This window comes from Photinus pyralis, unplaced genomic scaffold (genome assembly GCF_008802855.1).
Source record: "Photinus pyralis isolate 1611_PpyrPB1 unplaced genomic scaffold, Ppyr1.3 Ppyr1.4_LG4, whole genome shotgun sequence".
NCBI classification, from domain to species: domain Eukaryota; kingdom Metazoa; phylum Arthropoda; class Insecta; order Coleoptera; family Lampyridae; genus Photinus; species Photinus pyralis.
This window is the reverse complement of record NW_022170511.1, coordinates 48,357,712-48,370,911: the sequence shown is the minus strand read 5'-3', so window position 1 is coordinate 48,370,911 and position 13,200 is coordinate 48,357,712. Positions and strand designations below refer to the sequence as shown.

The following is a 13,200-nucleotide window of genomic DNA, read 5'->3' as shown; positions in this document are numbered from 1 at the left end:
GTTGTTTTTTGAAAAAATAAGTTATACACCAAATGAAAAAAAAGCTCTTAAAAAAATTGCATTTGATAACTCCGTAAAAACAATTTTTAGTAGGTTTCTTTTTACGAACTTTCTACGGATATAACTAGGTTACAGTTGGATGAATGAAGCTGATTTTTTTTTCAAACTTATTATAGGTACTGCCAATGACTAGGGCAGTGTTTCTATTTTAAATTTTTTCTCTAATTATATTAAAATATCTTATAATAATAAATTAATAAGATAATCTTATATAAGAGAGAAAATTTACAAAGAATCACCGTGAAGTAAATATTTTCAATTATACACATAATGCTTTTTAGCCTGGCCCTGTAATTAGCTGTATATAATGTATAAGTGTATGATTAGCACATGAGGTTGGATTCGCTTTGAGACAGGATAGAATACACATAGCGCCTCATTTTTAACGGTGCGAAATAAATTGAATGCGCCTTAAGCCCATTGTTAGTTTTAGGGTAGTAATATAACAGTAAAAAGTGTGGAGTAAAGTGAGTGTTCGAAGTCGTATTATAGTGCCCAATAAACTTGTCGTTAAGCGTGAGAGAATCATCGTTTCCCAAGTATACCGCGGTGTGGAAAATTCCGAAGAAGCAATCAGAGTGATGCGCCTTTATTAAATTTCACGAACTACCACCAACGACCAAAGTTTTTGGTTTAAATTTTGATTACAAGTTGTTGACATTAACGAAATACCTGTAAAAACGAAATTAACTAAATTATCCCCTATTATTAACCCATTTATTTAAGTACCTGAGCTAGTTGGAAGTAATAGCTATTTATGCACCAAGGGCGTTACTAGGATGATTACGCCCGGAGAACGATGGGCGTAATCATCTGGTAACGTCGCCGTGGTGCATACAAGATTTTATTTTTCACTTTATTCTTAAAAAACAATCCAGAATTAGTTACTTGCTTTTGCTGAGGCAAACGCGTTCTTTCCGTAAATACCAATACAATAATATGGTAGTCTATGAAACAAAATAAACTGTTTACTTAGAAACGTCAAGTTTGCTTTCCAATTGCAATAAAGATGAATACGCTACCAAAATTTGTTCAAGAAAATGCGCAAAAGGCAACAGAAACTTTGCTACCCCTTAAATCAAAGGAGAAGTACGAAAAAGAATTCGAAACATTTACAGCTTGGCAATCAAAACATAAAATATTTACTATAAATGAGACCGTGCTATTGTCGTACTTTCAGGAACTGGTAAGTTTTACATATACCTACCTAAATGTGCAAAATTATTGATAATACATTTTGTTTTAGTCTGAGAAATACACTCCTACGTCGCTATGGACCAAATACTCTCTTTTGAAATCAACTTTCATAGTTAAAAAGAAAACTGACATTTCAAATTATAATCAACTAATTTACTTTTTAAAAGTCAAATCGAAGGGATATAAACCAAAAAAATCACAGGTTTTAACAGGAGATCAAGTTTTTGAGTTTATCAAACGTGCCCCTAACGATATTTAGCTTTTGCATAAAGTAGTTTTGGTGATGGGTGTTTTTGGTGGATTACGAAGGGATGAAATGGTCAAAATGTGTATTGACGATATCACCGATAAAGGATCTGTTGTAATTGTAAACGTGCCAGAGATTAAAACAGGTACGTCTAAAGGTTTTACAATCGTGGAGGAAGAAGAAATAAATGCTCTTAAGTTAGTTCGACAATACCTAGCACTAAGACCAAAGCATACGAAAGAACGCCGATTTTTCCTCACATATAGGAAAGGTTGTTGCATAGTGCAACCTGTCGGAAAAAAACACCATAGGAAGTGTCCTAAATATAATTGCCAAATACTTAAAGTTAGATAACCCTCATCAATTTACCGGTCACTGCTTGAGACGAACGTCAGCCACTCTTTTGGTTGAAGCAGGAGCAAGTTTTGAAACCCTGAAAATGCACGGCAAGTGGAAGAGTAACACGGTTGCGCAGAGTTACGTAGAAGATAGCCTAATTTCCAAAAATCGGATATCTAGCATTATTGCAAGCGCGGTGGGTTCATCTGGAGGCGAAACCGCGAATAATGTTACATTATATTCAGATGATCACTTGGAACTGTCGTCATCCATATCAGATAAAAATATAAACGTCCCTGGCCTTTCTAACAAAAATATTACATTTTCGGGAAAGTTTGAAAATTGTAATTTTCATATTGGCGGGTAATTGTGCTTTCTTTTGTATTACAAGTATTTAGTTTGACTTAATAAAAAAAATTGAACGAATATAATTAACCTATTTTGAGGGCGTAATGAATTCATTACGCCCTCTCATTACGCCCTGGTTGTTATGGACTTGTTTACGTATCCCGTATCCAAGGAGTTACCATTGAATTACAGTAAAGTGAAAAATAAAACGTAATAATTAAGGTAATGTTCGGAAAATACTTAATCACGACGCTGAAAAAGAAAAGGATAGAAGAATAACACAGTCAACCATCAGTATTGTAACAATCCGTAACTACTGAGTGTTAGGGGTATCATTTCGTTAAGAGGCGTTTCATAACACAACGTGTCATTTGCAGTTGCACAGATGAGCGTTCACAAGTTATTCCTGCGTTACAAAGTTTCGAAAAAACATGAAGTAGATAATAAAAAAGTAATTAGAAAATTTATAAAGGATTTAAATTGTTTGGGGGCATCTTATTTCACCAAGTTGAAAGCTCTCTGACACTTTAAAGTGTTAAGTGGAACTTCAGAAAACGTTTCAAGACTGCTTACAATGAAGCGCCGTAAACTGCAGTTATCCCACCTGTATAGTACCATTCCTTAGTGTGGTGTCACACTATGCGTTTTTACCGCTCCCGCTAAAACGGATGCGGTTTGACAGGATGAGATCTACTTGTCACACTATTCCGGTCTAACGGGATGCGTTTTTGCTATCTATATTTTGGCAGTCTGTATAGTGTCATGTCTCAATTGTTAGAGATGGTTTGTGCGCTTGAGGCGGAGGGGTTATTGCGAAAGCAGATATATCGTCAATATTGGATTGATCCTTTTAATTCAGGGCGAGAATCTAATAATAGGTTTGCGAAGTTTTATGAAAAAATTCGAACGAACAAGAAAAAATTTTTTGTATATTACCGAATGTCCAAAAATTCATTCGACGAACTACTTGGGGTATTGCGACCACAAATCACCAAAAAGAATACAAACTTTAGGAACGCTATAAGTCCAGAAGAAAGATTAACGGTAACACTTAGGTAAGTACATCAATTATATATTTATTTTAATAAGTACATACACATAGTCATATTACAACTCGTACATTGATCTGTGAGACATACATGACTCACTTGACTGTTGAGAGTTCTGTGGGGATATGAGAGGAGTATGAACAAATGATGGACGTGGTTGAGTATGAGTTGATTGATTAAAAGTTTGGGCAACTTGAGGCGGTAGATGATATTGTGAATGGTCAAGAAAATGTTTTGAGAACTGATAAGTAGCATTCATTGAAGCAAGCGGAGTTGAATTATTTTTCATTTGTTGAAGGTCTCGAAAAAACTGTAGAGTCATAAATTTAAAATCTAATTTCTCTTCAGCGTTCAACTGTTTGTAATCAGGAAGAAGAGACATTAAAAATGACTTGTCTGCATCATCTTCTATGTGTTTGCTGCAGCTATTATCTAATCTCTTTAGTAGCTGATTTTGAAAAGGCGTAAGGTTGTGTACTCTACGTTGTCGTTCCCTAATTGAAGTAGCTTTTGGACGTCGGATTTCGTTAGCAACACCTGCTGCATCTTCCACCTCATCCGGTTCTTGGCTGTCCTCCGTATTTACACCTTCTTCATCTTCCTCATTCTCTTCAGCTCCAAGGTTTTTAGGGATATTTCCGGACGTGTTTCGTTTCTTCATTGTGATTTGCAGAAACGTGAGAGAGTCCGCATATATGTATTTTTTTTTCTTATTGGGAGCAGCATCACCACTCTTGCCTTGGTTCATAAACTTATAGTAATTATCTCTAACATGTCGCCATTTATTCTTCATTTCCTTTACTGTAACAACGGAAGACAATAAATTTGTAAATTATATACATATACGAGTATTAATATTGTACTAAGGTTCATGCGTCCGAGTTCTACTACACAGTATTTAATTTTTGAGATTTTCACTTAAATAATTTTAAATATTATTAAAATTCTTGTTTGCAGGTATTTGTCTACTGGAATGACCTTCTCAAGCCTTGGGTACGAATTCCAAATTGCAAGATCTACAATTGGAACAATAATCCGAGAAACCTGTGAAGCGATTTGGAGTACTTTGAAAGAGCAAGAAATGCCGGAACCCACTGAAGAGGTGTGGTTGGGCATCGCAGATCAATTTTATTTAAAAACAAACTTTCCTAACTGTGTAGGCACGATAGATGGAAAGCATATATAGTAGAGTGCTCCGTGGCAGAAATTATGACTTCCGTGGGGGTTTTGGTGTCACAAGCTGAAATTCACAAAAAATGAAAGGTCATCATATACTGATTCTAAATGTCAAGGCCGTCCAAAATCGGACCATGCATTAGGTCACAAAACGCAAAAAACGAGTTAAGCACATGTACGGAAAGAAGAAAAAATAACGAATTTTTTTGTATATAAATCAAAATTTTCTTTGTACAGTGAAAGTAATAATAAATTATCAAACGTTTCCAATTACATTGGGTTTTACGGAAGAATTAAACTTCAAACGCGATTATCTCAGTTCGATATCCCTAAAAATTTGACAAATTTTGAGCAACTTTTGCGTTTACATCGTATTATTTAATAAACGGAAGCCTATATCAAAAAGTTTTACTCTTAAAAAAAGTTTCGCTTATCGTTTATCTTTACATTGCAGAATTATAATTTTATGTGCAATAGTAACCAAAATATGTAATTAAAAGTAAAACAACGAACTTTTTACTCACTTACAAACGAAGCGCTTTCGCTCCGGTGAATACAATCCATCTCTACATTTCCCGTAGCTCCATTTCGCTCTTACTCATAGGTACGTTCTCGACACGGGTATACCAAAGCTTTGCCAATATAATTGATACAGATAATTATTAATTACATAAATCAATGAATGTGAAACTCAAAAAGAGACCAAACCATAATTTTAAGAAACATAAAAAAAATTGTAGATACAGAACATCGCCTTATACTTACAACCCCAGGAACTTTTTAAATGTGTCATACTAAATGATATGCACTTAATAACAAAACAATAATACCCTAAACTAACACGTAGCAGTAATGTGATTTCTTTTCCTAGGTAAGTGCATTAAAAGAATGACAAATAGAAAAAATTTGATTCCATTTATTTACAACCTTTTCGTCAACTGAGCATTCAGAATCGCCGTGCTCTTAGATGTGATGTCAGTAGAATTTTGCACGATCTTTGGACCATGCTGGGGCATAACTTTCCCTTTATACATTCAGTGAGAATTTAGAACAGTTAAATTGTTAGGAATTGGCCGCAATGTGATGAAAATGGGCAAAAGTTGCCACCAACAGAATACTCACTGTTTAAGGGTGTGTTTTTAAATCAAAATATGGCACCCTGTCCAAAATTGCCCCCCACAATGAATAGTACTTATATTAGTAGAAAAAGCGAACTTTTGCCCATTTTCATCACATTGCGGCCAATTCCTAACAATTTAACTGTTCTAAATTCTCACTGAATGTATAAAGGGTAAGTTATGCCCCAGCATGGTCCAAAGATCGTGCAAAATTCTACTGACATCACATCTAAGAGCACGGCGATTCTGAATGCTCAGTTGACGAAAAGGTTGTAAATAAATGGAATCAAATTTTTTTCTATTTGTCATTCTTTTAATGCACTTACCTAGGAAAAGAAATCACATTACTGCTACGTGTTAGTTTAGGGTATTATTGTTTTGTTATTAAGTGCATATCATTTAGTATGACACATTTAAAAAGTTACCTGGGGTTGTAAGTATAAGGCGATGTTCTGTATCTACAATTTTTTTTATGTTTCTTAAAATTATGGTTTGGTCTCTTTTTGAGTTTCACATTCATTGATTTATGTAATTAATAATATTATCTGTATCAATTATATTGGCAAAGCTTTGGTATACCCGACCCGTGTCGAGAACGTACCTATGAGTAAGAGCGAAATGGAGCTACGGGAAATGTAGAGATGGATTGTATTCACCGGAGCGAAAGCGCTTCGTTTGTAAGTGAGTAAAAAGTTCGTTGTTTTACTTTTAATTACATATTTTGGTTACTATTGCACATAAAATTATAATTCTCAGTGCAATGTAAAGATAAACGATGAGCGAAACTTTTTTTAAGAGTAAAACTTTTTGATATAGGCTTCCGTTTATTAAATAATACGATGTAAACGCAAAAGTTGCTCAAAATTTGTCAAATTTTTAGGGATATCGAACTGAGATAATCGCGTTTGAAGTTTAATTCTTCCGTAAGACCCAATGTAATTGGAAACGTTTGATAATTTATTATTGCTTTCACTGTACAAAGAAAATTTTGATTTATATACCAAAAAATTCGTTATTTTTTCGTCTTTCCGTACATGTGCTTAACTCGTTTTTCGCGTTTTGTGCCCTAATGCATGGACCGATTTTGGACGGCCTTGACATTTAGAATCAGTATATGATGACCTTTCATTTTTTGTGAATTTCAGCTTGTGACACCAAAACCCCCACGGAAGTCATTTCTAGACGACTTTCTTTGCAACGAGCACTCTACTAATAAGATGCATGAATCCCCGAAGAGGAGGATCAAATTTCTTCAATTATAAGAAGTTCTTTTCTATTGTGCTAATGGCAGTTGTAGATGCAAATCTCCGTTTTGTCGCAATTGATGTTGGTGCATACGGAAAAGAAGGAGACTCGACTGTATTTCGGGACAGTCCATTAGGCAAGAAACTGTACTCTGGCAGTTTGAATCTGCCACCGCCTCGTTGTTTACCGAACACCCAGCCCGAGGAAATTCCCCAACCCTTCGTAATGGTTGGGGATGAGGCATTCAAACTTCATACGAACCTCTTGAAACCGTATCCATCCCGCAACATGAATGCTACAAAAAGAGTGTTCAATTACAGACTATCAAGGTGCAGACGCAATGTGGAGTGCGCCTTTGGAGTTCTGGCAAACAAGTGGAGGATTTTTCATACTCCCATTCTTGTGCAACCTAGTTTCGTGGATAAAATAGTGCAAGCTTGTTGCATCCTCCACAATTTTGTTCGTAAGAGAGATGGTAACAGCTATGCAGATACTGAAAGCCATCCGTTTGACGATGTGCGTAATTTGGGAGAAGGCCAACGTAACCGAGGGTTGGATGTTAGAGACTACTTTGCACAGTATTTTATGGGAGCTGGAGCAGTACATTTCCAAAGAAGTTACATGTACTAAATTCCACATTTTTTGCCTTTTTGTAATTACAAATTTTTTTATTATTTTAAAATAAAATAATACTGAAAGTAAACAGAAAAATTCGTTATGACCTACCTTTCTCATCTCTCTCCATTGAATCAAGCTCCATCCAATTCTTATACACTGTTTCTCCAATTTCTACCCATGCTTTCTCCCTACAGTTTTTATCTCCATACTCTTTACATTGTTTCTCCCACAGTGCAGTTTTTGCATGCACGCACTCGATGAATAAGCTGACATCAAACATTGTAAACACAAGAAAACACCAGGTTGCAACGCTCAGTGTGACAACTGATGACAAATTGGATGACAACCACGTGCTTTCATGTCATTGTGGTTGTCATGTCATCCTGCGCTGCGGCAGCAGGATGCGGTTGCATCCGGTTGTGCGGCGAAAACGCATATATGTGACTGATACCATTTAATAACGTGTGATATAATCATCCTGTCAAACGCATCCGTTTTAGCGGGAGCGGTAAAAACGCATAGTGTGACACCACACTTAGGGGTAACGTTTTATAGGCATTCATACAGTTTTAGTCAGTTTGATACCCTGTGCTCAACAAAAACCATGAAATTAGACACATTTAATAAACATAAACACACCACAATTTGATGCCCTTTTGTGAGAATTCGAATTCGCTTTGTTACATAAAACATAAGATTGACACCTTGAACATCTATTTAGAGCGTTTCGACCTTTCTCTGCATTACCTAACCTGTTTTTTGCACAACCTATTAAAGTAGTTCATTTTTTTTCATTTGTCTGTCTGTGCAAGGTAAAACTTCTCCCTCAAACAGATGGATCTATCGACGCCCTATAGTTTTTATTATTACGGCTTTGCTCGAGTTAGGTGAACTAACACTTTCGCAAGATTTGTATGACCATGATAGGGATTTTGAATTTTTCTACTTTCGTCAAAAACTTTTTTTAAAAACGACTACTAGTCTCGATTGCGAAATAAATATGTTAGTATTTCAAAAATCCAACTTTCTGTAAAAGATGTTGGCGTACCCTTTATGTTTTAATTATTTTCATTCTTTTATTGTAATTGGTAGGTTAGGTTAAAAAACGGATAGATTACAAACGAGGTAGTACTACAAAATTCGAACTGTAGGTATATTAAAAGCTTATGTTAAATTAAGCTTATTACGATAATAGGAATAGGATTATTAATAGTTCTTACGTTCTACAACTTTATAATGTATCACTGTTAGCATAAGTAAGGGACACATTTCCTAGTCTCGCTTTAAATACCTAAATAGAATGGCAAAGTATACATAAACTTAAGAATAACTCTACAATACAAAACGAAATTCGTCAAACTATAAACATGGCATTAAGTTATACAAAACAATACTAAAACAAAAATATATCAATTGATAGAGACGAGCCTTATATAGGGTTAATTAAATTCTGTGCATTAGCTGGAGTAACAGTTTCTTCACGTTTAAATTTTTTATACAAACTGTAAACACATATGAAGTGATAGATGTGAATAACTGAAATATAGAACTCTTAGTGATGCCTTCAAAATGTTACATACTTACACAAAACTAACAAGTACAAAGCGAAGAGTGGTTCCCCTGCAAGAAGAGGAAGTACGATGCCAAACACAGTCGTTAGAATTATCTCCATTGGCATCACAACCATATTTGGGAACAATTGACCTGCATCATTCTAGAATAAAACCGTTAAGAATTAAACTGCAAAAATAGTATATTAAGATACAAGTGTATAATCAAGTCTTTAAAGCACGCGCAACGAGTTTAACGTTGCAAGTGCTTTAAAGACCAATTATACACGTGTATCTTATAGTATTTTTTTATTATACCTGCAGTACAATTTAAAAATAGGAAATACAATGAGATCATATTGATATACTCGAATATATGCTTAAAATTAAGTGGGCGGGGTTTTCGGAATTTCACGATTGCCATGGAAATGTCACTTGACGTTTTCTTTAAGGCGGCTCCACACGCAACGGAAAAACCGAAGGCATGCCTCGGGGTGACGGGCCTTGAGGCGAACCTAAATTATAGGGGGTCTCCACACACTACGGAATATACGAAGGCCAGCCTTAAGGCACGCCAGTTTCGCGCAAAAATGACGTCGACAGATAACGTTCTTCCTGTTGTTGGATTATTGTTAGCTGTCGAAAGTAATAAAAAAAGAGTGAAGCGAAAGTTCTGGACTAAAGACTGGTTACAGAAAAGGAAATGTTACTTCCATGTAAATTTATTAAAATACCTGAGGTTCAAACCGAAAGATTGGCACAATTATTTGCGGATGGATGAGGACACATATTTAAGGCTCTTATCATTGGTCACGTCGATCATTTACAAAAAGGACACCATAATGAGGACCGCAATTACACCTCATGAAAGATTGAATGCCACATTACGATTTCTGGCTATAAATTCCTCTTCTTTTTGCTTTGCACAGGCCATGACTATATGAAAACTTGATGCAACGGACCTCTTTTCACACAAAACTACACTGTGTGTCAATATGACATTAAACAAAATATATATTTCATATGGACTCATATTTCTTCTTAAAAATTGTGTAATTTTAAATGTGTCTATGGCCAGGTTTGGTGGTTGACACACGGTATACGTATAGGGTATAACGGAATCGCCTCAAGGCCTACCTCCCACCCATCCACACAATACGATCGGCCTTGGGGCGCTATAAAAGAAGAGGCAAATCGAATGAGATTTTGTATTGAAATTTCCGGCCTCCAGGCGTCAGATGCGCAGGAAAACCTCAACAGAATTCTCCATACACACATAGAGATTTTCCTTGAGGTCTTGCGCCTCGAGGCATTCCTTCGGTTTTTCCGTTGCGTGTGGAGCCGCCTTTAAAGTACGTGTGTTTTACAGGCATTTTTTCGCACGAATTTGAGTGTTTAAAACGGATTGTGATTCAGGTATAATAAAAAGAATGTGGTATTATGAATTTTATCAAATAAAATGTGGCAATTTGAATTATTTTTGTACTTAAATAGTTTTCGTTGGATAAAAGATCGCTGAAGTGTAATCAGAAATCATCGACGCAAAATGAATCATGGGAAACATTTTTCACAACTTGCCATGACAGCCAGCATTTTTTACGTCTACCACATCGAAAGAACGGGTCACTTATATAAGGTTTGCTGATTTAGGGTTAGGAGATAAGTACCACCCTTAAACATATTTTGCGCAATATAAAAGTTTACCCTGTAGAGTCCTCTCAATGCAAATATAAGCGTTATAGTCGACCCCAAATTCCAGATGCAATATACGGTAACAAATCCAACACATACTGAATAAAGTTCTCTGGAAACGAGAATCGAAAAAAATATGCCAGGCACAGCAATAAAGCTTAACAGTCTTAACATCTGTAATAAAGGAGAATTACTAAACTGCTAATTGAGTCGAATGTCTTACCAACAGAATAATCGCAAAGGCCTTAAATCCTTCCTTTAGGTCGAAATACTCACAAAACTTAGATAATGCCATTTTTAAAGAATTGTGTAATACTGAAACAAAATAAGAAAACATACATATTTTATTTACTATATCTTGTGCTTCGTAGACTTGTGTATTCTTAAAATTCGAGTAGGTTACGATTTAGGCAACGTCAGTAGACCATCCTGTTCTATGAGTGTGTGACAGACACAATAACTGATTTTAGAAGTGATCTATGTTACAAACCTTTAATAATACATAACATGAACAAAGGTGAGCTTTTTACAAGGTACCTACATTTCGAGGTACATTTTTAGACAAAGAATATTATATATCTTTTATCTCACTTTTCTTACCGATGTAAGACAAAGACGCTCCTTTGTTATTCTATCCCGCCCGCATATCAACAGAATCAAGCGCACTTGCCATTGTTTACTTACCTATTTACTTAACCTATTTAAAACGTCAGAAGTAGGCCTTGACCGTACCAAGTGAACCACTTTATTTAGACCATTTCGGTTTATTTGCAAAATAAAAGAAAACAAAATATAGGTACATGTTCTAAAATAAAGCTGTAAATATTGACTGTAGATAATACATTTTCCAGCAAAATATTACAATTAATAGTTGTATAACTTGTGTAAAGCTGCGTAGGTATATACATTATCCGAACCGAACGTGTAATGTAATAATGCTCGTTTACTTTTGACAGAACGAGCACGAACGCGTTATTGCGTATTCGTTTTGTGCTCGGTGCTCCAACGGATTCGGACACGCTACGAACATTCAGAAGTACTAAAAGACGTACCAACTGTGGGAGCGAATCTAGTGTTTGTCACAAAAAACGACTTATGGTGGAGCAGGTGTCATTGAAGAGCCATCCGAGTCCAACACTTGATACAGATAATTGAAATTCTACCGAAAATACCAAATACATATCCAATCACGAAGGTTACAAATGCGTTTATAGTAATTTTTCAGTGCAATTGCCTATAGTTTTATTAAAATTATTATTATTGCCATCAACACTTTCTACAAACATTTTATACAGAGCGCTGCCTTTGACGCACTTACACTTTCGCCAATTTGCTAGCCAAGGAGGAGACCGACTTATTAACTATTAACAGCACGAAGTTAGGAAACCATCTATAGTGGCAAAACGCTATGTTGACGATTGCTCAAGAATTATCCGCGACAAAAACAATTTTGGTAGATGAATATAATTTCAAATGACAAATCAACTTCCTAATTTAAATCTTGGAATATAAAAAGGGTTTGTGAGAATGATTTTTTGGTGGAATTGTGGAGTTCCGGTCTGAATTTCGGATTACCGTTTATAATGAAGGATTTTTTTTGCTGGAATAGTAACCATTACTTATAGTAAGCGATCAAAAGGAATTGCTGTCGAGTCACCTTTGGAATGTTTGTTTACATGGAAAATTTAACTTGAACTTCCAAAGGCGACTCGACCGCCACTCATTTTTGATCGCCCGTTATATTTCATAGTTAACTATGATTTTCATTACAAAAAAACGTTAATGTGAATTCCAGCACTAAACCTACGCGAAAAATTCACTTGCGCACCGTTTAAGCACATAACTTAGGGATGTTTTCTAAAATCTCTCCAGTTAGCTATGCTTCAAATATGAGCAAATGAAATTGAACTCGAAAAGAAACTCACCCTGTAAAAGCACTAGGTAAAACATTAAAGTTTGATAAGGACAAAACAGGCAAAAATTGTTTCATTGATGTCACGAAAACAAACCACAAAACATCCCTTGCTATCTAGAACACTTGTAAAAAATGTGAAGGGGTACCTGGTCTGGGGATTCTAATATTGTGACTTACAATGTGCGATTCTTTTACAGCTTTTAATTTCTTCTCGTTTTAATGGATTTGTTTACATTGTCATCTTGCGATCGTCTTGCACAATGTGATGTATCTCACGTTTCATAAGAGAACCGCTTGCATTGCAGTTGCGAGAGAGTAGTATAAAAACTGATAACATTATTAGAAACTGGGCCTTTCATTTACGGCACGAAATAATTATACTTGGGTTACAAATTTGAATATTATGTTTGTGTCTGTTTGGTATTTCCACTTTACAAGTAAACCTACTTGTCATTCAAATTTGAAAAATGTAACGTTAAATTAAAATGTCTTACCGCTTTTCTGAAGAGTTCAGTGTCGAGATATGCAGCTAGAAAAGAGGAATACCCGAATACGTAATTTTATAACTATACGGCTACAGTTGACACAAAATGGCAAAGAACGACGAACGTCAACACATTACCGCGAAATATGTAACAATAAGGAA

General features: G+C 35.5%; 3 protein-coding genes across 4 annotated transcripts; 1 reads left to right on the top strand and 2 right to left on the bottom strand.

Moving 5' to 3' along the window:
- Positions 1-3,288: 3,288 nt before the first annotated feature.
- LOC116168905 lies at positions 3,289-7,655 on the bottom strand. Its single transcript, XM_031484913.1, has 2 exons — positions 7,506-7,655; positions 3,289-4,041 (listed from the first exon to the last, which is right to left on the bottom strand). The coding sequence occupies exons 1-2, from the start codon at positions 7,537-7,539 to the stop codon at positions 3,299-3,301; spliced, it is 777 nt and encodes a 258-aa protein (XP_031340773.1). The 5' UTR covers positions 7,540-7,655; the 3' UTR covers positions 3,289-3,298.
- Positions 4,171-7,545, top strand: LOC116168904 (protein ALP1-like). Its single transcript, XM_031484912.1, has 2 exons — positions 4,171-4,422; positions 6,749-7,545. The coding sequence occupies exons 1-2, from the start codon at positions 4,214-4,216 to the stop codon at positions 7,407-7,409; spliced, it is 870 nt and encodes a 289-aa protein (XP_031340772.1). The 5' UTR covers positions 4,171-4,213; the 3' UTR covers positions 7,410-7,545.
- A 963-nt stretch (positions 7,656-8,618) lies between the features above and the next one.
- Positions 8,619-13,200, bottom strand: LOC116169668. 2 transcript variants are annotated; one of them, XM_031485816.1, is made up of 5 exons: positions 13,049-13,200; positions 10,863-10,954; positions 10,652-10,813; positions 8,982-9,111; positions 8,619-8,933 (listed from the first exon to the last, which is right to left on the bottom strand). In XM_031485816.1, the coding sequence occupies exons 2-5, from the start codon at positions 10,932-10,934 to the stop codon at positions 8,827-8,829; spliced, it is 471 nt and encodes a 156-aa protein (XP_031341676.1). In that variant the 5' UTR covers positions 10,935-10,954; positions 13,049-13,200; the 3' UTR covers positions 8,619-8,826. The 2 variants fall into 2 exon arrangements, with proteins under 2 accessions (XP_031341676.1, XP_031341677.1); XM_031485817.1 differs by lacking the exon at positions 13,049-13,200 and adding an exon at positions 11,324-11,358.

What these genes read in the sequence shown, in the direction of transcription:
- LOC116169668 (XM_031485816.1), bottom strand. Translation starts at nt 10,934, where the DNA reads ATGGCATTATCTAAGTTTTGTGAGTATTTCGACCTAAAGGAAGGATTT. An exon ending in CCTTTGCGATTATTCTGTTG is followed by an intron (nt 10,814 to 10,862) that starts GTAAGACATTCG and finishes CCTTTATTACAG; the next exon opens with ATGTTAAGACTGTTAAGCTT. An exon ending in TTTGTACTTGTTAGTTTTGT is followed by an intron (nt 8,934 to 8,981) that starts GTAAGTATGTAA and finishes TCTATATTTCAG; the next exon opens with TTATTCACATCTATCACTTC.
- LOC116168905 (XM_031484913.1), bottom strand. Translation starts at nt 7,539, where the DNA reads ATGGAGCTTGATTCAATGGAGAGAGATGAGAAAG. An exon ending in AATGGAGAGAGATGAGAAAG is followed by an intron (nt 4,042 to 7,505) that starts GTAGGTCATAAC and finishes CCGTTGTTACAG; the next exon opens with TAAAGGAAATGAAGAATAAA.
- LOC116168904 (XM_031484912.1), top strand. Translation starts at nt 4,214, where the DNA reads ATGACCTTCTCAAGCCTTGGGTACGAATTCCAAATTGCAAGATCTACA. An exon ending in ACGATAGATGGAAAGCATAT is followed by an intron (nt 4,423 to 6,748) that starts ATAGTAGAGTGC and finishes CACTCTACTAAT; the next exon opens with AAGATGCATGAATCCCCGAA.